This window comes from Haliaeetus albicilla, chromosome 8, assembly GCF_947461875.1.
Source record: "Haliaeetus albicilla chromosome 8, bHalAlb1.1, whole genome shotgun sequence".
Classification (NCBI taxonomy): Eukaryota; Metazoa; Chordata; class Aves; order Accipitriformes; family Accipitridae; genus Haliaeetus; species Haliaeetus albicilla.
The window spans coordinates 41,668,683-41,694,336 of NC_091490.1; the positions used below are offsets into that span (position 1 = coordinate 41,668,683).

Genomic DNA, 25,654 nt, shown 5'->3' on the forward strand with positions numbered 1-25,654 from the left:
TACCTTCTCGGGGAGGTCTGAATGATATGTTCAGACCATGAGAAGCCATCTCAATGGACAGAGATAAGCTGAGAAAGGAATCTGTCTCATGGGTCAGGGAGGATAGTTACTGAAGTATTTTGTACGTGTCTTTCATTTCTGTCTTTGGAATTTTGGGTCATACCTCTTACAAAAGAGGTGCTGTGGGGACTGCTGGGATTAGAGTTAAAAGAAATGTCTATGGCTCCACAACTGAAGATGGCTGCTTTGTACAACCTAATGAGCATCTGCTTGGTCATACAGCTCCTTGATTAATGTGTGTCTCTGTCACTGCAGAGAAGTCCTGCTGCCAACACTTTCTTGTACTGTTTCTTTCCATAAGCAGAGTAGAACAGGCTGCAGCAATGTCAGTTGTCTACACAGAGTTGTGTCACTGGGGATGCAGGTTAAAAAATTGTTCAGCACTAAGTGAAATACTTAAGCAGTCATCCAGTGATGAGGGAGAGGAAAGGGGTTAATGGAAGACAGCATTTTTCCTGCTTCCAGTCTCATTAAATGATTTATCTATGCCTGTAGATTGCAATGCATTTATTTCTTAAATTCTGTCGTCTTGTACCAAGAAGAATAAGCACTGTTATATATCTTAAGCCATAATGATTGCTGCTGCAAAGATATCCATATTGCCCCTTTTGGGTTATACTTGCCTCATATCAAAGATGATCATCTTTTCTGATGTGCTGTTTTTCAGGCGTATGCATCTGGTCTACATTGTAGTCACACTGTTGTTTTTAACTGGAAAATCAGTCTGACAGGCTGAAGAGGTAGCATGGAAGGTGTGGGCACTTTCCATCAAACATACCAGGAATTGGAGCTGTTGTGTAACTTCATGTTAAGCTTCTCAGGCAGGGAGCTGCCAGATTGAGTCTTTTGCTTGCTTGTTTCTCAAATTATAAAATGTCCCTCTCCCATTAGTAGTTTAATTACAACCTTTTCATAGTCTGTCTTCAGTTTTTTCAAAAGTTTGAATGTATTTCATTTTGCAGCCCTATATTAAACCTCTTGTGGTAGGAGTTTTTACTGTATCAATTATACATATTATGTATAATTACCTTATACATTCATATGCTGAGATCTAAAATAGAGCATATTGTCAAACGATGCTAACAGAAGACTGATTTTTATAATGACAGAAGCAACAAAACTGAATGCCAAGCCTCATACTTTATGGTTATTATGGCATTTTATTGAGGAACGTATGCATCTCAGCCCTTGCGATTTCAAAAGCGTATTTTTAAACACTGCGATACTCCACCATCACTTTGTTTCATCTCTATAAAAATGTGGAATACCTACTTTGAGGGCTTCCTGTGGTAGGGAAGTGCCGAAGGAAACTTTAAATCTCAATAACGTGAATTTGATGGATATACTTTGGAGGTGTAATGTCTCCGTCTTGTTTTGTCAACACTTTTACACCTGACTGGGTAATAAGGTTATTTTTCTTGGATACTTTGTGACTGATCTTGCTGTATAGCAACAATATTTAATATAACTTCTGTAAGTACTAATGGGATGTTACACTGTATTTTTTTTTCTCTCAGAAACTGCAGGTGTTAAACCAGAGTGACACTGAGGATGGTAATTGATTTTTATAAAATGTCCCTATTTCCTTATCATGATGGATGTTTAATCCCCTTTAATTAAAATAGGGAGCCAGCTTTAGCTTTTAAGTTATATGGTCTCCTCTCCAAAACATTCCCTTGCTGAAAGTGGATCATGCCTAATCTGTTTGACTTTGATATCACAAAGTACACTTTATGCCAGAACAGCAGTTTATGTGGAGTTAAGGACAAATTACCAAAGAAACTTTAAAATAATATGATTAGTTGAAAGCACTGGTCACAGATACAATTACATTTTAAAAAACACTTCTGGAATTCTGTCCTGTAAAAGTCTTAAGACTGCTTATTTGAAAGTCCATAGAGTTATCTGAAAACTTTGTTGGTTAAAGTATTTTTGAATTTCTGCTTTCCTTCCTCCAGGTGTCTAGCGAGCTTCCCTGTATAGGGTAAGTCTGTCTGTAGCAATCGAGGAAAACAAGTCCGTGGGAGGACTTACTTGTAACATCTACCATTTAATAAATTTGTAGTATCTGCAACTGATGCCACCATCAATAGGGAAGCCTTACACTTTCTAACAGTGCTATGATGGGGAGATTTAAGGCAAGACGTGATTGTTCCCCTGGGAGAGGCTTGTAAAAGGAGCCCTCTTTATTCTTGGCTAAAAGCATATACTAAAGCAGCTGCAGATATGCAAGTGCTGAGGCTCTCCCTGCTGATTTTATTTTTTGTTGTTGTCTTAGGGAACATTGCAGCTGTCTGAGTCAGAACTCTTGTCCTATCCCCCCCCCAGGATAGAAAATGTTAATCCCTGGAAAACTATCTTGGAGAAAGAAAATGACCTAATACAGTCATGGAGCTGAACTCTTCCAGCTTCTCTCCTTCGTTTTCAGTGCAGGATGCTGGGTCCTTATCCCCATTTCCCCCATGTCGTATGCTGCACTATCCCTCTGCTTTAACACACTCTCACATATGTTGCCGTTTGTTGCGAGCTTGATGTAATCTCATTTAAAGCAGCTGGGTTTAATGTTTGATACTGAATTGTATGGCAGCAGGGGGGAAGGGCCCTTGTCCCTTGCATCATTTATTGCCTTCTAACTATTACATTCCCTTAGGGGGCCATTGCACAAGGCAGTTGAATTGCTGAATTGATCAGATGTGATTATAAGTCTTGATTATTGGGATCTCAGTAACCCTTGCACCCTGGAGATCCTGTGAGTTTCTTAAAGCTAGATTAGCTGGAATCACATATGCGTTTTGCCCTTGAGGGAACTGATGACTCTGAACTTGTTACATTATGACTTTTCATTTTGGTCCAAACAGAAAATCTGCTGCCCCCCCCCCCCCGACTTTTACTTTTCCTATTTCTTGGTGTTAGGAAATTCAGAAGAAGATTCTGCAGCCTTTCCTCCCTTGATCTCCAAGGTCTGTATCAGTCTTCCATGCAAAATGTGTGGGGTTGCCTTGCTCTTAAATGTGTGCACACATTTGTGGTTTGTGTGTTCCACTCCTGACAGTAGAGATTTATAGGCTTGTTGGGGTGGAGTGGGGGAGAAAGGAGGGGCAGGGGAAGGCCATTTGGCTGTGATGGGTTCCTTGCAGCTCACAAATTTCCTTTCTGCTTCTGCTATCCCATGTAATCTGTTTTACAGCTCTGCAGTTTTGGATGGAGAAAGAGTAGAATTTATGGTGATGGTTGATTTATAGATTAGCTGCGACACCATTTGCTCTCAGGCAGATTTGGCAAAGCAAGACCCTTTTCTGTTGATAAAAGGGATAGAGGAAGGAACAGTGATATTCATTAAAATAAATAAAAGGAAAGTGAGATAAAGTATGGCCAGGCAGAACAGCTTTTCACTCTCCTACCTCTTCCAAAACTGTTAGGTGAAAGCTGCTTTGGAATAGGCTTTCTGCATTGAGAATCTGTGTGCATGTTGATTTTGCTCTGAGATTTGTGAAAGGAGTGATATATTGAGATGCAGAGTTGCATCCCCCTGTAATTCACTGATAAATGAGAGCAGTGCAGCAGTGAGTTATTAATACAGCCTTTCAAGCTTCATATACCGCAGTCATTAGTTAATCAATACAAACCACAGTATACTAGTAATATTCAAACAAGCCTTCCTCCAGGCTTCCCTCAGGTCGGAGGGGTTCTGTTTGTCCTGGAGGTGGTGCTGTGGGTGAAGGATGATGTAAATCTCATTAGAAAGGGAAGGATGCTAGCTGATAGTCTGCTTTGAAAATCCGAGGGATTGACATATTGTACAGAGACTAAATCTTGGGTGACTGGAGTGGTTTTAATGTGGTTAAGTCATCAAACCAAACTACATGGAGAGTTATGAGCTCTAACTTGTGTTATGTGGATTATCTTCTCAATCAGGTGCCTGCAGTTGGAATAGTGGAGATTTTTCTTTTTAATAGACTTAGATTTTTGTTGTGTTTTATTATGCTGTAGTAGACAGATTATTAAAAGGTAATTTTTCTGATGCACAGGAGGCACGGTATTCTGGGGAGGTAGGACTCACGCGTTGCGTTTCTTCATTCACCCTCATTTAACTTTGAGAGAAAATGCTATGAAGATCAAGCCAGACTCTTGGACTGATGGGATCAGCTACGGAACTTGTCTGAGGAGAGACTGTTGCTCTGTAAGAGAATGGATGAAATGACCTGAGCCAGCCAGCTGGCTGCTTGTACCCATTCGGTCTCCCTCCTCCTTTCACTCAGCTCTGTTCTGTATATGTACTTCCCCCACAAAGTCCTTTGCTCTTTCTGTTGCTTATTCTTGTCTAAATCCACTGCAGAAGGCATGGTATTAGTATGTACTTTGCTGCCATTTTAGTTTTCTGTCTGTGCATTTTATGTCCATCTTTACTGGGCCTATTTAATTAGTTTGTTGAAATTATAAACTCTTAGAGATTGGGGCTCATCTGTGAGTTGTACCTAACCTAGTAAAGTGAAGATCCTTCCAATCTATGGTTCGTCTTTGTACCTTTCCATAATGATGTTGGAAGGTGGTAATGCTGATCTGAGATCACATCCTCATTTTTACAGCAGTGTCTTCAAGTGGGCTTCTACTCCACTGACACAGTGTTTAATGCGTGTACTGCTGTTTCCGCCAGCACTAATAATTCATCACAGCTCAGTAGTCCCAGTCTGGATTGAGAGAAGCATGTCTTTGATCCAAGAAGGCTCTTGCTGCAACTCATTCTTGCGTTTTGAAAGTGTCTGCTCAAAGCTTAGGCCTGATTTGAAATGAAGATCTATGGAAGTCTGACAGGATCACAGATTGGTTTTAATAACTGAGGCTTTTGAACAGTGCACTCCGCCACTGAGACAAGATGGGAGGGAGATGTGCTTCCATGCTTCATGTAACTCTTTCAGCCTGATCTGACTTGGGCCCTGTGGGAGAATGAGCTTGCAAATTCTGGCTTGGCATGGCGCTGAAAGCAGGGGTTGGAAAGACCAGAAGGAACCAACAGTGGTACTGCAGAGCTTTGTCTTTATTCACATTTTGTTAACACATTGGCAGAAATCAGCGGGGATTTTTTTCTTTACTCAGCAGAGAAAATTGACGTTGGGTGATGCCAAGTGCAGTACAAGTGTAGTTTAAAATAACAGAAGCCTATAGTAATCACAGTACTTTAAATAGCACTCTGCGTCCTCTGAGTGCTGTGCAATTGTTAACTAGTTAATGTTCAAAGTAATATATATGCAGGGTTTCTATCCACTTCATTTCTAACTGGCCAATCAACATGACAAAGGGGATCAAGTAGAAGAAATAAAGGAAACTTTACAAACTGTGTCACTGATCTTTATCAAATCTTAGCTATAACGCTTCTAGCTTTGATGCTTACAAGAACATAGGCAGTAGCTTTGAAGTAGTAGCTGTAGTTTGAAACAGTGCAGCTTGATGGATGATGACCATTAAACCTCTGGAATTATATTTTTTTTCCTCAAAAAAGAAAAGAGCGTGTGTGTAGAGGCATTGCACCTCTAGCACAAGGGGTTTCCTAATCCAAAAATACCTTTCATTACTAGTGAGCAGATTTCTTTTGTTCTGCTGTAGAAAATTACCCATATTTTTTTCCAAAAGCAGTGAGCAGGAGTGTACGTGTGCCTGTGCCCAGTAAAGGAGGCAGCTCTCACAGTCCAGTTGGTACAAGACAGCAACATCTGTGATCTCCCCTGGTTACCTTTTTTCTCCTTGTTTCTGGAGTTGCTTGGGGTTTTTTTTTTTTTTTTTAGAATATAAGGTCTTTGAAGCATAATCTTTGCTTTTCTTTATCCACTACAGAAAGCAACCAGTAATTAATAATCTGATTGCCAGTTTTGGGAAATAAATCTGATGTGAACAGGTTCTTTAAAACAAATAGTGGAGAATGGCAAGGGGATGAATATTGTAGTCATTCATCTCTGTTGAATTGTAGGCTAATTATCTTCTTGGCCAAACTGAATGAATAAATGATTTCATAATGTTTTTCCCAAAACACCTTTTCTTAGTTAAATACCCCCTTCATGCTGCTCATTCACTGCATGCAGAAGCAGACTATGGGTTTATTTTGTACATGAGGAAGGAGAGTCACTCCAATGTGATTTGTAATTTTGTGCTTGGTGCCTGGCATTTGTTGCTATGAAGCTAACTGGACTGGTACATTGATAGTCTTTCCAAGAGCAGATGGTTGTTCATATTAAACTCTCTGTTTTAAAATAGTATTTAAAAATTGCATTTGAGTTCTGGAAAAATCTCCTTTTTGTATTCATTGAGTTTTGGGTTAGTGAAACACTGTGAAATTGCTCAGTTTTGTGCAGATCTTGTAGTTGTGAGTTCAGGTGTACCTCTTAAATTAATGTTGCTTTAAAATCAAAATTTTAAAAAGCTGCTGTTGAATGTCACTTCCTGAAACTAATGCCTCTTTAATACTGTTTCTAGCTCATGACAACTGTAAGGGTTAAAGAGTCTTTTAGCACTATGCGATTGGCACATTAGGTTTGACTCTAATCTTTCAATGGTCAATCCATAAGGATTTGATCCCAGCTGCAGAGTGACCTGAGATATTCTGCCCATTGTCACTGGAAGACAAATGGAGAGTTTGTAGTTGCACAAACTTTAGTTTCTTAAGGGAAGGAGGAAGTTTCTCATCTTGCTTAAATTGCTTGCCATTTCTTCATATTGTGTTTGGGGAGGGTTGATGGGGTTGATAATGAGGCAGCTATGAGCATGGAAAAGAGATCTTCCCAAATGAAATAGGCCCTGTGGTGTAAGTGCTGAGAATGGTTACTGTTACCCAGGCCCTTTCTGAGCAGGTTTTGTCCTGATTGTCTTCCTGTGCTGGTTCCCAAAGGATTGTGTTTGAGCAGCTGTCTGCAGAGCTCATTTTTCTCCGAGCTTTAGAAGACAGGTTGATTTGGTGTGTTTGTGTGGTTGTAATCTTGTTCTGTCATTACCTATTTACTCCTTATTATGGCTTTTTGAGCAGATACTCCCCAGCCTCTGTGTTTATCTTTCTCCCTATGTGTATTTCAATAAAAATGTCATTATTTGAAATCATTGACACTGCTGGTTAAAGATACTGAATTCCATCATCTATTGTCCTGTAAAATGATCCATTAAAGATAAAACTGCAGACACTCGATAAAGGTTCTTTCCTAGGAACAAGGAGCGCTCTCATCCTTGTGTGATCTTATCTGCAGAGCATGTGTTTGGATTCTTGATGTAAAGGAGCCACAACAGAAGGGGATGGAGAGGGAGGCCAGAGATTTTCCTTTCCAAATGGTGATCTTGAGAAAGGAAACTGGATACTTACAGCAAAATCACTGTGGGGTAACCTCAGATGGTGATGAGGAGAGGAAGAAAAGGAGTTATTTCTGTCTTTTAACAAACTGGGAGGGAGAGAGGGATGAAGGAAGGCTAAACATGGAGGAAACTAAAGGTGGGGAAAAGAGAGGTGGCCATGAAAGGGTGGGAGATGATAGTGCTATTGATGAAGGAGCAATCCCTTCTTCTTGTTGAAATACCTCCCCCCCCCTTCCCATTCAGGCTGCAAAACAGCTTAAAATAGTGTGGAAAAAGCTACTTTTGTTGCTCTGGCTTTACTTTGACACTGCTAGGAGATACAGTATTATAAGTGTTTTACCTTGCAGAAAAATTAGGCCTTAGAAGCAGGATATGAACTTTGCAAATGAGGGACTACCCTGTATGTAGTGGTGGTTCTTAATGGCTTCTATTGGGTGATAAATATTCTTGATAGACTAAGGGGTTTTCTTTGGAGGCATTGCTGCTGTCATGGGGGCTAAAGATGTTGAAGGTCAGCATTCAGATTATGCATTTATGGACACACTTTGTCTTGGAGAGATTGAAATAATAGCTTTTTATTCTGCCTGTCATGACTGAGAGTAGGTTGGCATTTGAATCTTCAAAGGGTCAGTATTCTTGGCACAACTAAATCTGCTTTGAAGACAGATAACTAACCCTCAGCTTGACACATGGTCTTAGGCATTTTAAATGTGCTGTTCTCTTTTTGTTTCTGTTCCTTATTTCAGTAATTATAGCATGTTAAACTGTGTGGGGCCTGTTTGGCCAGACCTTGTGCAGACACTGTGAAATTAACTTTCTTACCTTCTCGCATGAATTGGAGGGAAGTGATATTTCCGAAGCCTTGTGGTTGAACCTCCTGCCCATGGTACCGAGTCCCTAGTAGAGAGTGAGTACGTGAGATTTAGTAATCTAATCGCTGCTTAATTGCTCTGTGTTGGTGCAAGGAGAGGCTGACGTGTAATGAGGTGGGGAGGCGAGGTGGTGTAACTATCAAAAACTCGGTGTGTGTGACAACTGTAGCAAGAAGAGGTCTTGGAAGCTTTGGGAGGAGGTTGAACTAAGGGACAGGATGGTCTGGTCCTCTGCCAAAGCTAGTGATAGCTTCAGGTGAGAACAATTTCTCTTGAACAGAGAGAAACCAGTGGAGAGGGTGTGAGCAGGCTGAGGATTGCCTTTGTTATGGATGAAGTTTTTAATAGCTCTCAGTGGCCAAGAAGATGACAAAATTGGATTGCACCCCCTTTGAAGAAGCAGTGGTGAGGACAGAATCGGTGCTAGACTAGAAAGTCCCTGAAGAGCACCTGATGCTGGAAGCTGTCGCTGCTGTAGTGAATTCCCTGTTATGTCATCCCTTAATGGCTTCTAAACCGGTCCTTTTATCCTAGGATGGTCTGTCTGCTCTTTTTTACTGACATAGTCATTTAATTCTTAACTCACAAGACATTTGCTAATTTATTTTCATTGTTCCTGATAATAATTCTAAGCCATTAGAGGGGAAAATTGTATTCAAAAATGCTGTTTCACACTTTATTTGTTTGATGATTTAGAGCGATAGAAAATAGCACATTTGCTGGCTTTTATAGTCTGATAATTATCCGCATCCATCAAGCCATTCCAGGGGAATAAACAAAACACCAAGAAAATTACACTATTAATGACATCCTTTATGGCAAATAGGAAGGATCTTTCTTTTGTGTTAAGGATAAAAAAGGGGACTGTCCAGTTAAACTTATGTTAACAAAAGCAAACTACCATTGTAGCAAAATCATTGTCTAACACATTTGTAGCTTTGGGGCAAATACCTTCTGGACCCCTGATCCTGATGGCTGGTAGTTACAATCAGACTCAGTTTTGCAGTATACTTGGGAACCCAGAGAATTGCATGGAAGTAGACATCAGAAATGCTGGAATTAGGTTTCCTGAAACAAGTCTAAGCTGAAAGTCTTTCACGTAGAACAGCAAGTTCCGTATTTGTAGAGGTGATACTTAATCCATTTCAGGGACCTTCTTGTTTTGGTAGAAAGAGTAGAAAAAGGTAATTTAAAAGGATCAGTATATTACTTTCAGATTGTTGACTTCAGGGTAAGATGACATTTGAGTCACATAGCTATAACTTTTTTTATCTTGAGATTTTTTTTCTTTTCCCCCGTTCCGTAAATCTTGTATTCCCTGGCAAAGCAGCAAGACATTATTCATGCTGTAATCTGACAAATTGCTGAGTGGCAGGTTTTCACGTTAAGCTTGGCCCTTTGTCTTGGTCAACCACTGCAAGGCTGACCCTTGGAAGTACGTACTTAAGGCATTAGTCTCTTGGGTTTTTTGCAAGCCCAGTTTCTTGGAAGTTTGATATATCTTAAAACAGTTGCTGGCTTAGCACTATTTACGTAGACTTTGCTTTTATTGGGGAACCAGGTTGAACCAGAAGAGACAGATTCTGCACTTGAAGCAGTGGCTCAAGGTCAGCATTTTCGGTACTGTTGTGTTTTATGTTGGCTGTTGCAGATGTTTTCTCTGAAGCAGAAGTAGTCTATAAAAAGATGGTTCTTAAGAAGGGCTGTTAAAATATTTATGCTGCCACTACCACTTCTCTTTGGTTTAGGTTGTTTGGGGCAATGGAAAATCCTTGCTCTGTCTTTGCTGTGGTTAAAAGGAAGTGTCTGCTCGAGGCTGGATCAAAGTTAGTCCTGCTCTACACCTAATTCAGTCTTGCCCAGGCAGAGGGATGTCACGAAACTGCTTCTGTCAACAAGGGAGAAGCACTGGGCAGTTCTCGGTCTGATAGTCTCGACACAGCCCAATTTGTGGATACTGTAGTCTATTTCAGCCAATTGATATAAAAGCAGTATTTTGAGGTGTGTTTCTTCTCCTTACTTTTCTCTGTGGAATGCATTTGTGCTATGATCTGAATGGGACAGGGAAGGGAAGTAGTGTTACATGTGGTTTGTGGTTTTTTTTCTGATAGCGTGGGGATTTTTTAGTATTTTTTCTAGAGGAAACCTGCTACATTTAGTATTTGGGCTGGGGTGCTAAAGGAAAATATCCATACTATGTATTCAGTCATGCATACAGAAAAGGAAATTGTTGGATATGCTTTACCAGGCATAATCTAGTCAGTTGTCTCTGAAATTAAAGATGTTTTGCTGTTGATCTGAGCCCCAGCCTGTGGGTGCAAGAGGGATGGTAACAAATCATACTCAACGACAGCATTTTGTCAGTTCCTTCTGTCAAGGATTTTTGTCCCCAACAAGTGCCTGGCCGTTTTTCATAGTGAAAGTGGGAGGATAGTACCATAAGGTCATACACAAAAGCCAGCCCTTCGTGGATGTTTACATGCTCAGTAACAGTACTGCTTTGATTGCAGCAATTTCTAATCTTTCCATGTCGCCTCCATTGTTATTCTACCTTGTAATCAATCATTTTATGTCTAGATTGAGCTAGCTAGCTCAATCTGTGCAATAGTTGCAGAAGCCTTCTGTTTCTCTTACTGGTTTTAAATAGCAGCCCAAATTCTTTCTTTATTGCCTATCTTTATGTAAATCAGTCAGATTTGTGAGTGTAACTTAAAGCAGAATTTGACCTACTTTTAATTCTCTTCTGCAGTTAATGTTTTGAATTCCTAAGAATAAATGTATAAGGATGTATAGGCTCTGCTTCCTAAAAGACTGGCCCAAACAAAAAAGTTAATTTCTAAATTGGAGTCAGCTATTACCAAGAGGCTGTTCTGTGGTAGGGTATTCTGATTTGTATATTATTACATATAGTTCTTTTTTATAAGCTGGAAATTCCTTCTCTCTTGCTGGTTTCTATCCAAGCAAGTCCTTTTACTTTGTCTCTCCATGGACCGTTCTCTAAAGCTCAGCTTGGCTTTTTACAGTCTGCAGTTTCAGATAACACAATAACCATGTTCCAATGTATTAAACTTTTAACATCCTCGAGATTCAATTAATCTTATCTTTACAACTCCCAATTATAGGCACTAATTAAGTGAAGGTTGCATTGTAGACTGGGGATATTACATTAATCATCGGCAGCCTTGTAGCCATAAATTAGTTCTTTCCCAATCCTTCAGCATTTTTCCCAGAAGGAATGGAATGTCTCATTTCCCTGTTTTAAGGGACATTAATCCCACAAAGGAGCTTTGGATCGGGATTAGTTTTATCACATTTATGTAAGTGATGAATGGTCTTTGTAGAATGAAAGCTACTAGCTTTGTCCCAGACAAATGAAATTGAATTGTCTGATAATTATGCAATTTAAGGCACTGTCAGACTTTGGTTAGAGGATGTTGGGAGTCCATTGCTATATTTATTATTTTACAAGATTAGGTGCTATGTAGTGTTTTCCCTTAGATTTTTTTTTTAAGCCATCAGTTTAAATCGGATTAATGTCTAAATCTTGAAGCATCCTATATATGATTTCTGTCCTTTGTTATCCTTTCTAACCTGCCAGACTACAATAGGTAAATTTTGGTTTTGTACAAAAGCAATATGGGATATGACTTCCATCTATTTCTCCTGACACTGTAGATAAACTTTAGACTTGAAAATTGAGAAGCTGAGCAAGGGGACTGGCTGAAAGTCCTCTCAAATTAGGTGTATTTTGAGAGATCCTATCATAAGTAGAGCAATACTGTTTACCTGTTGTTGAGATCGTGCGGTTGCCTGCTACAATATCCTGTTTTCAGCTTGGTATAATGAGACATGATGGTTTTGACATCTTTATTGGAAATAAGAGAAATAATGCATTTTTTTATTATTCACATTGAACAAAAGTTATAGCTGGCTATAAATGTCATTCTCACAAATGTAAATTTTCAAAACTCTCTGTTACAAAAAATGGCATGAGCGCCACATTTAATTTGATGCAGTATGTAAACAATAACTTACAAAATTCCATTGATATTATTATGTGTGTCATCATGTGAAACATGTTTAAGTATATCATGGTATTTAGTTCCCTCATTATAACCTGAATGTATAAAATCTTAGTCACCTGATTTTTGCTGCTGTGAATACTGAGGTAGTATAACTTCAAAGCAGTAAGGAAACTAACAACTCTCAGGAAGAAAAACAACCATTTGAAACTTTCCTGATTTTTGTAAATAATCATGTGTAACTTTCTGCAACTATTAGAAACTTTTTTGCAGCTTTTTTCAAGTTGTTTTTAACGTCTTCATTACATTTAAGCACAGTGAAGTGTCCAAATTGCCTGGAAGAAAACAGAAATTTCTTGTTCTTAACTTTCTGAAGTGGACTGAGCAGGTATGCAGCAGTCATGAGCTGTTACACACCCAGAAGAGCTCAGTGAAAGGCTTCTGGGTGGTAGAAATGAAGGGTCTTTTCTATAACCTAGCGTATTATCTCTTCACATGGCAAAACTGTTTTAGAAGTAGGACTCTGTTGCTGTTTTCCAGTGATCACAGGAGGATATTGCAATTAGGCTTGTGTGTGACTTTAGGCAGTTGATTGTTTTTCCAGAATTATGTTCAATACTTTGTGCTTGTGGGAAAAAAACCCTATTTCAGTCAAATTCTTTTGCATTCTTTTTACACCTACTCTAGCAGACCATCTTTTAAAAAGTGCAGAAGTTGTTCCCTGTACCCTTTAATGTTGTTTTTCTCAGAAGACCCTTCTTTTTTCATTCACCTCATCAAGAAAATTATCAGATTGTTTTAATTCTGTTATTTTGTGTCGGACAATACAATGCAGCATAGATAGAAGGATTGACTGCTTCAGCCATTGTGAAGGATATTTACTTTTTTGAATAAAATGAAAATTTTTTACACAGAGTTTTCTTTGAAAAACTTAATTTGCTGTGGATAGGCTGATGTACACAGACCCTCCTTCACACCTTTTCAGCCTATCTGAAATTTCTTGTGTGTTAGTGTTTACCATAGCCTCATGGTTTTATTTTGCTGGTATCTTTCTTGCAGAAAACATGTCTGCTGTTTCCTATGCTGATTTATATCTGTTTTTTCCAGTGCTGTATCATCACTTTGTCTTTTTGGTTTTTCCATCTACCTTGTCAAGTACTGTGATGCTGTTTAAAAAAAATTGCAGGAAAATAACACACATCATATAACCTGTCTAAGGACTTTTATTAAAATACTGGCTTTCCTCCATGTATTATGTGTTACTGATACCTTCCAGACTTATAAAATTTTGGTTAGGTTGTATTTCCAGACATTAGTTGTAAGCGTGCTATGCTGAAAATTATTACCACACTTGTTTCTAGCCGCCTTTTTCTTCCACTGTTTTTACGTTATAGAGCGATAATTTTTTTTTTTCTTCTGTGTTAACTTTCTCCTAGGTACGCCATACCTCCAGAACACGGCAAGAGATTGGAACGCCTGGCGAAAGGTAAGCTTGCTTCCTCCTGGGTGTGTTCTCAGTGAAAACTGAAGCATCCCGGGGGAGGATTCTACCCTTGATTTTTAAACAGATTGATAAAGAATTGACATTGAACTGGCTGTTCTAATTTAATCTTGCAAGAGCTGCTTGATGAACCTGCATTGGTATAATAGCTTCACAGTCAGAAACCTTGTCCTCTTGTCAGTGAATTATCCTACGAGTGCAACTGTTTTCTCAAAGCCTCAGTATTCTGAGATGCCATGACTCTAACTAAAATTGATGGGGAAAAAAAAGTCCTTGAATTTTGAGGCATTGAGACCAAATGCTTCCATGTCTGGAAGATGGGTTTAATGAGACCCATCATGCATCTCCATGTGTAATATGAGGTTTGCAACAGAGAGGTGAGAACTGTTGCTCCAGCTGTGTGGAGTGCAGCCTGGGGGGGTCTTCCTGATACCCTCCTGACACACATTCTGGTTCTGCAGGGAAAAAGGATGGTAGAAACTATTCTTTCTTCCTACACTGTAAATGTTACATATACAGTATTAGCATTGATTACTTTCAGTCTTAAGTAGGAAAGTGCTTACAAATTCAGCAACAGCATTCACAGAAAATCACTAGTGGAGTTCTCGCTTCCCTGTATAATGATACATGATACGCACTGTTTGCTGGCTTTCCTTTTATTCCAGCCTCATCCTCCTTTATCTTTTCAGTGTAATAAAGGCCACCTCAAAAAAAAAAAAAAAAAAAAAAAAAAAGGCAGGGCTAGCTTGAGCTGTGATAAACTTCCACCTCTCATCAGGCTGTCTGTAAATTTTTGGCCTGACAAAGCACCAGCCTCAGCTGCCTGTGAACATACCTTGTGTATGAGTTCTTGCCTGACCACCTGCCAAGGTCATCCTGTAAGTGGCCGCCCACCCCCAGCACGAGCAACAGCGAGCACAGAGTTTGGTGTCCTGGCCTTGGCATTTCTGCTGATTTCCAGTTGGTAATGCTGGAAGCCTCAGGGAAGATGTCTGACTGCAGAAGTATATATTTTTTTAATTTGTTGATGTTGTGTTTTGATTTTTGTTACTATTTTCATTCACTTGCAAATGTTATAGGCGCTGCCCAGCTAAAAAAAGCTCCTGTCCCAGGATAATTAACTCAAAATCTATGTGTTTCATCTTCAGTGAGGCATACTTTAATGATTTAAATCTGTTGTTGAAGTTAGTGCAGCAGAAGCAGGCAGGAAAATCTGGAAGACTGCATTCTGATGCAAAATAAAAAAAGTTCTCATACTGTTTTGCCAGAAAGTAGGCAAATTCCTAGTAATGACATTTCTTGCTGACAGTCTGACATTCTATTGGACGTTTCATAGATGAATTAAAAAGGGGAGGATGTTGAAGGGAGTGACTGGTTGTGTAGGATAAATGGGGATAAATGTCCTAGGGCATGGTAGTGTTGTTTTCCTGGGCACTGAGAGCCATGATCCCTAAATACAAATAATATTGAAAGTTGCTGCTCAGAAATGTTGCCTTTCAAAGCTACAGTTCAGTTTAGTCATTTGCCAGGTTTATAAAAGTTACTTTTTCATCTATTAAAAAGTCAATAAATCCAGATGACCTGTGTTCTGTAGAATCTGAAATACCACACCGAAGTCTGACATAAGTAATACTAAATCTCTTGCTGTTTGTAACTTATTTTTACTGATCATCGATTTTTGAGACACATTGATGGTTGGCAACGTATAAACCAGAAGCAAATTATCAATGATCTCGTCTTCATTTTAGTTTTTGCTTGCTTAGTACCTTTTAGAAGTTAGAATGGGTAATGTTTGAAACTGCAATGAAACAGTATCACTGCTTGGGCATTCTCCCTGTCCTATGCATCAGTGTTCTATACTATGAAGAAGTTTACTATGGAGAAATGAGTGTGCAATTAATATGGAAAATGAATAGCTGAGCTGTAAATGGGCTCACTGGGAGAGCTATGGAGCCCGTGGAGAGAATGTTAATGTGTTGCCATGTTATTGGTGCTAATCACTTAAAATGTGCTTCTTTATTAGTAGTTTTAATGAGAGCCACTTAAACTGTGCATTAAAAAGAGGAACTGCAGAGAGGGATGACAGACTGGGTAGCAGACAGTCATAATTTTAATTGAAATGCTTTTAGTACAAAAATATAAGAAAACCTGGAATCCAGTAATCCTTTTCACTTTCTGAAACCCCTTCCATTATGTCTCATCAATTAGTTTTGTTTCCAGAGCTTGGGTTATTTATTTTCCTAAATGGTGATGTTTTTTAATCCCTATAAACACATAATTTGTTAGTGAATCACCCACTTGGAGTGAAACACATGGTCTAGGGGAAAATGGTGTTACATTGGTTGAGCTGACGTTTCTGGGAGCGAAGTGCTGACATCAAGGGGTTTATTCCGTTTTAACCACAATTTTAGTATTTTTAATTATTTGTGATTTGTTTTAATAGCTCAGCATGGATCTTGTAGCTATGGTAGAATGTAACACTTAATAGTGCTGAGATGCTGAGTCAGATCATACTGTCTCTGCCAGACTGGGTAGTGACAACTGTGGCCAGTGGATGAGTGTCCCTCCTTCCACTGCCTTGTGATGGACATGTTTTGTTTCCTTCCTTTCTTTTGACTGAATATTAACATCTACGTGCCCTTTTTTTTCTTTTTCTTTTCTTTTCCTTTTGGGGGTGGTATGTAGGGCAGATCGGTCTGGAATCTTATGAGTACTTTCCCATGAATAATATATCAGCCCATCAGAGAAGGTGTAAGAAGGACATGGCAGTGTTTGGAATAGGTGATGCGTGGTTGCTACTTTTTCTTTGTCCGTATTCAGAAAAAGGGTGGCTCAGGGTTTAGGGTACTAGCCAAAACTTGAGATGGACAGGTTCTGTTTCTTAATTTGCTAGGATTTTACTGAGATTTTGAACAAGATACTTATTCCCAGAAATGGAAGACTTAGATGCTAACTCTCAACTTGAATGGGATTTAGACTTCTATGCCTCAACATGCAAGTTTTTGTCACAAAATTTACGTGGTATTTTAAACAATGAGGGATGTGCCAATTACTGGCATCTTCAGTTGTATGCCTATTGTTTTGATCTATATAAAGTATTTAGGCAGGCTTTCATTTTGTCAGCTTGTCTCTGCTTAAATAACTGATTGGATATAATATTCCTATAGTGATACTCCTCTTTTTAATGTCTGTACAGGATTTTTTCCAGGAAGCTCTCAGGGATGTGATGCTTTCCTCCGTCACAAGATGACCCTCATTTCGCCCTCAATCTTGAAGAAGTATGGCATTCCTTTTGACCGGGTATGTACAAAGGATGCATTGAATACACTGGCAAGTTGTTGAGGTGCACAAAGCACAGCACCCCTCTTTTAAGGAAACAATTCATCGCAAGCTGCTGGGGAGCAATTTGCTTAATTTCTAAATGCATTATTATGCTAAATGTATCCTATCAGTTTAAACCAGGTGGCTGCCTGTAAATGAAGGTTTGTGGTTTGGCTAAGACACTTTCTCTGAAGTGCTTCTCTTCATAAAAGCTTTCACTACAACTAACTTTGTCAATTAGCCTCTCCAGGTAGAGAGGGGCAAATTGTAATACAGATGCTATGGCTTATCAATAGGCAGCATAACTCATTGGTAATTCTTGAACACAGGCTTTTTTCTCCTGGATCCAGTATGAACCAAAACCTGGAGTTAGACGTGCTGGTTCTCTGTTGTGTAAGCATTCGTTTTATGCTAAGCCAGTAAGGATCCATGAATCTCTTAAGCCCTCTTACTTGAAATGAGGGGTCATGTTTATTTGGTATGATCGTTTTAATATGCTTATTCTTAAAGTCTTCTGGCAAGAAGTAAATCTCCTCAGCCAAGCATGCTTACCACGGATTTAGTATCTGTGCAGAATCAGTCAAACAGCTATTGCTGCTGTGTGTTACTGGCACAGAGAGCCTGTCCTACTAGGATGTCCTGCCTTTGGATGTGGGAAAAGGAATTGAGTTAGAGGTACTGGGATTCTTAACTCCAGTGGGAAGTGTCAAAGAATGCTGGGTGCAAACTGATTTCATCCTTCCCCATCCCCTTTGCATCATCATCTGTAGATACTATGGCCATCTTTTTCTAAGTAAGAACTCTTGAGTTCTGATATTTTTTTCCTTTTCCTTTTTTTTTTTTTTTTTTTTTTTTTAAAAAGCATGGTTTTGTTAGAGATAGTCCACCTGAGACAAAGTGTAGTGCCTATTTGATGAGCCTGGTGATTCTTTGAGATGGAAGTAAAAGATCTTGGCTCTTTTATAGCATAAAAACTATGAATTCATTCAATTTGCTGCTCCAGAGGCTGTTTCATTTTTCCTGGTGGAAGGCTGTGATGAATGAAATTTGAAGCATGATCATCTGGCTTGTCAGATGAGCTTGCTGCCAGTGCAGGGGAGACTTGCACGAAGCAACGTGGTGCTTATGGTTCAACATCAGTGGCTAGACTTGGCCTAGTTTGCACATGATGGTTGATATTAAATTGTTCATAGAGAGCAACAAACCGTTTTTCTTGTAATTCTATCTGTGGAACCTAATTCCCAAGTGCGAAAACACGGGTACCTGCTACACATGCTTGAAAATAACAATGAAAATATCTAATTGTGGGACCTGAATTTTTTGGTATGGTTTTTCACTTTACAAATTTCAGGAAAGTGGATATGTTGATTGGAATATGGGAGGCATCTCAGTTTAATGCATAGATGCCCCTCTGAGAAATGACTTTTGATAGAGGATAAGAGACATTCTCTAGCCCGACCATATTCAGAAAAGAATACAAAAATCTGTAGCAAGTGCAAGCTCCTGAAAAATCCGTCTGACCTTATCTTTATTTATTGGCCTAAACTGTAAATTTTAAGGATCTCTTGTTATGCTTCTTTCTGCTTCAGTTTCAATTGAACACTGTGTCTTGGTGCTTCTTGTGGTGTTTTCCTTATGAAGTTGTTTTAACCAGAAGCTGTAAGTGGTGCAATAATTGGCTGAACAGAGCCTAAAAAGTGTGCACTGCTTATCTAAAGAAGCAGCTGAAAATAATAATTTAAAAAGTACCTGTTGGTGCACACTAGCTGTTCTAAATGAAGTTTGCCATATGATCCTCCAGTGACATGCAGTCGTCCTGCAGAATGGAGGAGAATAGGAAATGGGAATTAATTTCTGCCATTTTGTTCAAGCAGCATGTTGGGGAAGTGCTCTTGGGTCTGCTGGAGGTCAGAAAGTGAAGGAAATCCTTGGGGGACTTCAAATGTTTGAAAGTTGTAGGTGGGCATATTTTTCTCTAGAATAATACACCGTTATATGTTTGCTTTTCCATCTATCTGAGGAAAGTGGCATTGATTAGTAATTTGTATACTAAGTGATTTCTGACCAATAACCAAGCAAGAGGAGGAAAGGAGTTTGTAAAAAGGCAATAGAGGAAAACTTCCCTTCCAAGGTTATCCCAAGTCATCTTTGCTGAGTTGTATGGTGATAGGGATGGGATACAAAGTGGCTTAAATAAGGGAGTTTCTAATTTATTGCTTGGTAAGAAGTCTTTACCTGCTTAGCTAGGCTTCCTACTATGAGTCTTTTGATTTGTGACATGAAGATTTTTTGCAGATTGATGTCTGGTGTCTCCTTCGTGCTGAGTATATGTAGAAATCTCAGTGATAGGAATATGATTCTTGTCTCCCTATTTTTTACAAAAAACCCCCACAACAAACCACACCAGTGTACACATAGAGGACAATATTAATGCCAAACCCAAACTTTCTTTTTTAAAGCAAGAGGGATTATTTACATGTTACTTAAATATAATTCCTAATCTTGATTTACAGAATGTGGGGGGGAAGTGTTTGGTTTTTTGGTTGTTTTTTTTTTAATGATAGCTACTTTCTTTTCTATGGCACTCATTGGAAGGATGTTTTTAAATGTAAAAAAGAGGAGGAGTTCTCTTTAGTCTGAGCAGCCTATATCTGAATACCTCCTGTCCTGAAATAGTAGCTTTTGAAGGAGGATCGCTATTATTCAGAAACAGTGAACATTTGCCATTTTTATTTAGAAACAGAGATAGGATCCCTTAATCTAAATTCTTGGCAGATTTCAATGAAGTGAATAGGCACGCATTTATAAATCTCTGTAATGGTATTTACTTCTGGAAAAAAGAAACAGATCAATACTAGGGCTTTTTAATAATTAAAAATGTGTATTTCTGTAATCTCCTATTGATTTCTCCATTTATTCCTCAAGAGCTTGCAGAAGTCAGTAAATTTAGGGCTTTCTTCGTGAGTGGCAGTTTGTGCTGGCTTTCCTTCAATAGTTATTACTTTTCTGCATGGCCTATCCATCATCTTGAGTGCTTTCTAATTTATTGTAGGGATAATGTTGACAGCAGTGACATGGAGGACATACACTGTGGGCTTGAAATGAAGACACCAGGATGTAGATTTCCTGACAGAAACATAATCTTTCTGTCTTCTGAAGTTAGCAATCTACCACTCTGCTTTGATTTATGGAGGGGGCTGGATGGGAGGATGCTCTGTGAAGCTGGGTACAGACTGGACTTCAGTACCTCTCATTCAGAAATACTGCAGAAGCTTCTTGTATTATCATATCAATTTTTATTCTATTCTTTTTCTTTTTAAATTACTCTGCTAACGTTAATAACATTAGCAAGTTTAGGTGTTAGTCCAGCCAAGTGTGTAAATGTTTTAGCTTCTGCCTCTTTACATTTCCAATTTGGACCCATCCTTGTGTTTATAAGTGTAAGTTCTTTGAAATGTCTGTAGGCTCTGAACTGCTGTATTGTGAGTTACTGCTGATGGGAGGCAATCCAAATGGAGTTGCTTGGCATGTGACTGCTATGAAAGGTCTGTCAGCACTTCTGGGTTGGAAAGACAGGGAAGGTCAAATTTTGCTTCTTTTCTAATCCACAGAAGGGAGGTGCTGTCACATGCTTGCTAAGCTAGAGAGCTTGACTGGAAGGATTGCTCCAAGTGCGCTATGTCACTGCCAGTTGCTCTTATGATCTGTGCCATAATCAACATTTACACCCCCCACCCCCCCCCAAAATGTCTTCTCTGCAGAAGATGTAAAAAGAGGATTTTCTAGAAGCGTCGCAAATTGATTGGCCTCTGATTACAGCTGTAATCTGTAGAGTTTTTAACCCTCACGTTAGTAATGTCTGTAATGCTTATTGTTTTAATTTTACGTAAGTAGACAAATGGTGGGCTGTAATTTTTCGGATGTTTCACTTTTGTGTGAACAAATGGGAGTAAGACTGATAAATGTGGGTAGGGAAATAAATGAAGTGAAAGGTAGCATGTACTTCAGTAGGACCGAGCAATGGGGAGTGCATGTTAGGACAGAAATCCAGTTTTCTTGGCTCCACTAGCATGGTGGTGGGAGTGTAAATTTGGACTTAGCATGAGCTAAAGTGGTCACAATCTATAGATTTATTGCTCTTTTGGAATGCTGCAGCCTGAGACCCTTTTTGTAACTGGAGCCTGTGAGTCTAAATAGTTCAGATGTTGTGACCCCTTCCATCCATTGTATTGTCTTTTTTCCTTAAAGGAATACTTCAGTATTTCTGCAGTTAACTAGAAATTGTTCTAGGTTTAACCAAGAGTTGGCAGTGACTATTCTGCCTACCCTCCAGTTGAAAGAGAGAGATTTAACCAGTGATTTTTTTTTTTTTTTTTAATAGGTCTCTGTTCTCAAGCTGCTATGTTAACTGATCTGTGGGGTATCTCTTTGTCTTTTTTTCTCTGTTTTTCAGATCACCCAAGAAGCTGGAGAGTTTATGATTACATTTCCTTATGGTTACCATGCTGGCTTCAATCATGGCTTCAACTGTGCTGAATCTACCAACTTCGCCACTTTGCGGTGGATTGACTATGGAAAAATGGCAACCCAAGTAGGTGTCTGTTTGGATGAAGGGTTACGCAAAACCACTAGCTTGTGAAGTACAAAGGAATGAGAGCAGGAGACTTAACCTCAAGAACAAAATGGAAAGTGCCGTTGTTTTGACGATGTGCTCTTTTATGGTGCCCTGTTGCTGTTTTATGCCTGTTGATAATTTATGTCATTTTGAGGGCTTAGTAATGACTTTCTCAAATGCTAGATGTTGCTTATGCCTTGTGAAGAGGATGTTTTGAAACTAGTTAGGTTAGGATTAGTTTTCTGATGCATCCAGACTGCATTTCACAGTGAATAAGGTGACTGATATAACTGAATACAATTCATTAGGTACACACTGAAGGGGAAGGAGTAAGCTGGAAATACTTTTAAGCTTTAATAAGACTATGGTAATAACCATTTGAAAATATCTGAATTTCTCTAATCTATGCACTCAGTTAAGTTTGAAGAGGAGAGTCATGCTGAGATGGCTTTGTGTGGCTATTTCTTGTTAGGGCAAATTTCTTGTATGTTTTGTTACTTTTGACAGTTCTGAAGTCAGTGATGGTTTTCACGACAGCACACGTACAGCATTCTCTTATTTTTAAGTGTGAAATGTAACTGATTCAGTAGGATCTGTGAATTTTTAAACTGGGGATCAATTCCACGCAGTCTTTGGGGAAAGGATAAATGATTATAGAGAGGGTAGCATTTAAAAATTGCCTCAGATGTCCCTTTCCAGAAAGGTAGACTTAGTTTTCACTCTAGAATAGCATTTATAATATCTCCTTCACTTAATTTTCTTTTATCAACTCAGCTTGGCTCTGTAACTTTTGTAATGCATCCTAATGCTTTCTTCTGGGCAAAACCACCTCCGTTCAAAATGGACTGCAAGTACATCTTTGTCTCAATCTTTGGAACAATGTAGTGATGTCCATTTTTCCTTTACAAAAGTTTATGTTCCGAGAGTAGCAAAAGGTAGATGATTACTGAATAGTGTCATTCTCTTCTCAGCTTTGGGATCCTGGGGTCCCTGACAGCACCCTTTTTAACCATCCACCTTTTTGCTGTAATGCCTTTGGCTATTTTTGAGCCAAGCTGAAACTTTCTGCACAGAATTATATTTGGTAGTGATCAATGTTGTGTGTTAATCAGCCTGAGTGGCTGCTTTGTGACTAATGTGAGTCACTCTTTTTTGCTTCTGGAGGTTAGTACTGTTTCTGACACTGCAGGCTTCAAGGGATCCTGTAGAATTGCAAAAAAACCCCCATGCTGTTTCTTCCTATTTTTCCTTTTTAATTAGTGAACATCATTAACCCAAGTAGAAAAGAAGTTGGTTGTCACCCCACAGAACCTTTTTTCCTGCTTTTTCCCCTGTTTGGTATTCTATATCCTCCCTCAGCAACTGCAGGCAGGCAGTCTTTGACTATCCAATGGCACAATAATTGATGTCTGAGAAGCTCGTCCCGTGGAAAGCAAGCTCAGCCAGCCAGGTTCCCAAAAGGTGAAGTGTCTGTCTTGTTTACTTTTTTCAGTAATATTCAGCCCATGGTTTCAAGGACTCTACTATTAGCCAACAAATTTGGCATTTGAGCTTTCTCCTGTTCTAAAATAGACAGATTTTATTACTTCATTTCTGAAACTACAGTGGTGTTAAAACATCTTCTGTTAGACACACTGGGGGCTGTGCCATGAAATATAAAAATGAAATATGCCATGAAATATAAAATACATGAACTCACTGTGCCAGTGGGGTAATACCTCTAAATTGCTAGTAATGGCAACTGAAATGATTCTCACAACAGAAAATTCCCTGTGGTGAAAATTTATGTATTTGTCCTCTCTGTCCCACACTAGTGTTAAAGTAGTGAACCCTACGTTGGTGTTCGTAATCTCTTCATATCCCATCAAGGCTGTAGACCAGACCCTGTGGCTGTAATTGAGGCTCCAGGGCCAGGAGGAGGCTGGAGTGGGACTCGTACATTTGAATTTGTTCTGGAGTTAAAGGGATGGTAAGAAAAACCTAGAACCGTAAGAGGCCTCAAATCAGCATTAAGTGTCTTAAACTCAAAAATAGCCAAGCAAACTTGGTTTGAAAATTTTAAAAATCGTGTTTGTCTGCTGTGACCTTGTATATGAGGTTTATCTGTAGCAAATGGTCATGGTATTACACCCCAGAAAATGGGGTTTATCATGGAAATTCTGACAGACCCTTAACTACAGCAGTGCCAGCAGGCACCACTCTAATATTAAAAGCAATTTTGGGTTCAGCCATGTGTTCACAAACAAGTGACATTTGGGAAGTGCAGTTTTAGATTGAGCCTCCATGCTTACATTGTTAAGCAGCGTAGCGTGAAATTACTGAACAAGCAGCATAGAGAGCTCTGAGCAAATCTAGGGAGAGAAAGTTGAAGTGTGGAAGGAGACGCCCAATTTATTTCCATTGCACTCAGTGACACTTGTCTGTTCAGAGATTTCCATTTAATATTGCTTAAACCACACACTGCATACATGTTAATTAACCCTTTGATACCTTACTATCAGGTTCTAGATGAGGTATGAATGCTGTTACACTGTAAGGGCAAAAGGTTTGTTTAAATCTCATTTTAAGTTAAACAGGGACTTAATGAAATATCAGCTGACTGCGTACACTCGAGCTACCTGCACGTTTGTGGAGAGAGAATTTGTGAAGAGGGACATCCTGGAGTGTGTGATTTTTGGTTAACTACTGCACGTTTACTAAATTTAAAAAACGACTGTATTGATTTCTGTGCTGTCAGGCACAATTAGATTATCCTTGCCCACATCTGAGGAGGTTTGTTGTTTTTTCTTTTTTCTTGTCATATACTCGTTTATAAAGTTCTTGGAAACTCTTGACTGGGCAGCACTCTGCAGGTACATACTCTTACTGCACTGAAACATTTGGCTGGAAGGTGATTGTTCTCCTTTCCTCGGGTTAGCAATATGGCTATCTTGTCCTACCAGTACTCATGAGATGGGTAACAAGGTAAGGTTCAAAATTAGCCAGTTGTTCTCCTGGACATTATCCTGGGGCTGAAATCTGGATTCTGCTCTACTGAGAGTGATATATGTCAATGGCACAGTGTTAGAGAGAGCTCACATAGCAAGGTAATGGCTCACCTCAGAGAGACATAGACAGAGCCATGCTAATTGCCTGCCAGATGGATGAAATGTTGTGGTAACCACAGCAGAACCTGCTTAGGCTGTAAAAAAATACATAATAACCAGACTGAAGTTTAAAGATCAGCTTCGTAGACACTGGTTCTGCTCCAATTGTAGAACGAGCATCAGCATTAGCACAAAAACCCCAATGGCTGCAGAGTTGTGTAGGAAACTAATAGTGGGTAAATATGCTTCTTTCTGTGTGAGCTTGTAACCAAGATGAACAGATGCTTAAATTCAAGTGGAAACTGGTTTGGCGAATACCCAAGTGAATAAACTAGCTGTCCTGTTTGGTTCAAAGCTTTTTGAGAACCTAGAGAGAGGTTTTGGAGTCTCTTTCAGAACCGCTTAGGAGAAGTTGATGTGCAGAAGTGGAAGGGTATATGTGTAATGGTAACTAGGGTGTGATGCTGGGTTTCATGTCAGCAATGGTTACAACTTCCATCTAAAGACAAGTAGCCTCTTAGCGTAAGAACATATTGACCAAAATGTCTTTATTAACTAAACATAGGACCGATACAGAGAGATAAATTTGCATCTTCATCTGTATCAGATGTCTCCGGTATCTGTTTAGCATGTCCCAGGCTCAGGTGGGCAATTTGGGAGCTGATGGCTTTTGGCACATGGGTTACCACAAATGCTCAGCAGAATTCTCTACTTTCTCTCTTTAGTTTTTCCCTGGTCTTGTTTCAGCTTTTCAGTTATAGCCAGTGCTTGCCTCTTAAGTCTGATTTGCTGATCCTTCTAATAATTGCTTCTCTAGCCTCAATGCAGAGTGCTGGTACGTGACAGAC

General features: G+C 39.2%; 1 protein-coding gene across 3 annotated transcripts in view; it reads left to right on the forward strand.

Moving 5' to 3' along the window:
* KDM4B (lysine demethylase 4B) overlaps positions 1–25,654 on the forward strand; it is a 94,763-nt gene that overhangs the window by 23,194 nt on the left and 45,915 nt on the right. For all 3 annotated transcript variants that reach the window (XM_069790288.1, XM_069790289.1, XM_069790290.1), the window contains exons 6-8: positions 13,720–13,769; positions 16,981–17,084; positions 21,559–21,696. In XM_069790288.1, the coding sequence (XP_069646389.1) occupies positions 13,720–13,769; positions 16,981–17,084; positions 21,559–21,696 (292 nt within the window). The remainder of the gene's footprint in view (positions 1–13,719; positions 13,770–16,980; positions 17,085–21,558; positions 21,697–25,654) is intronic.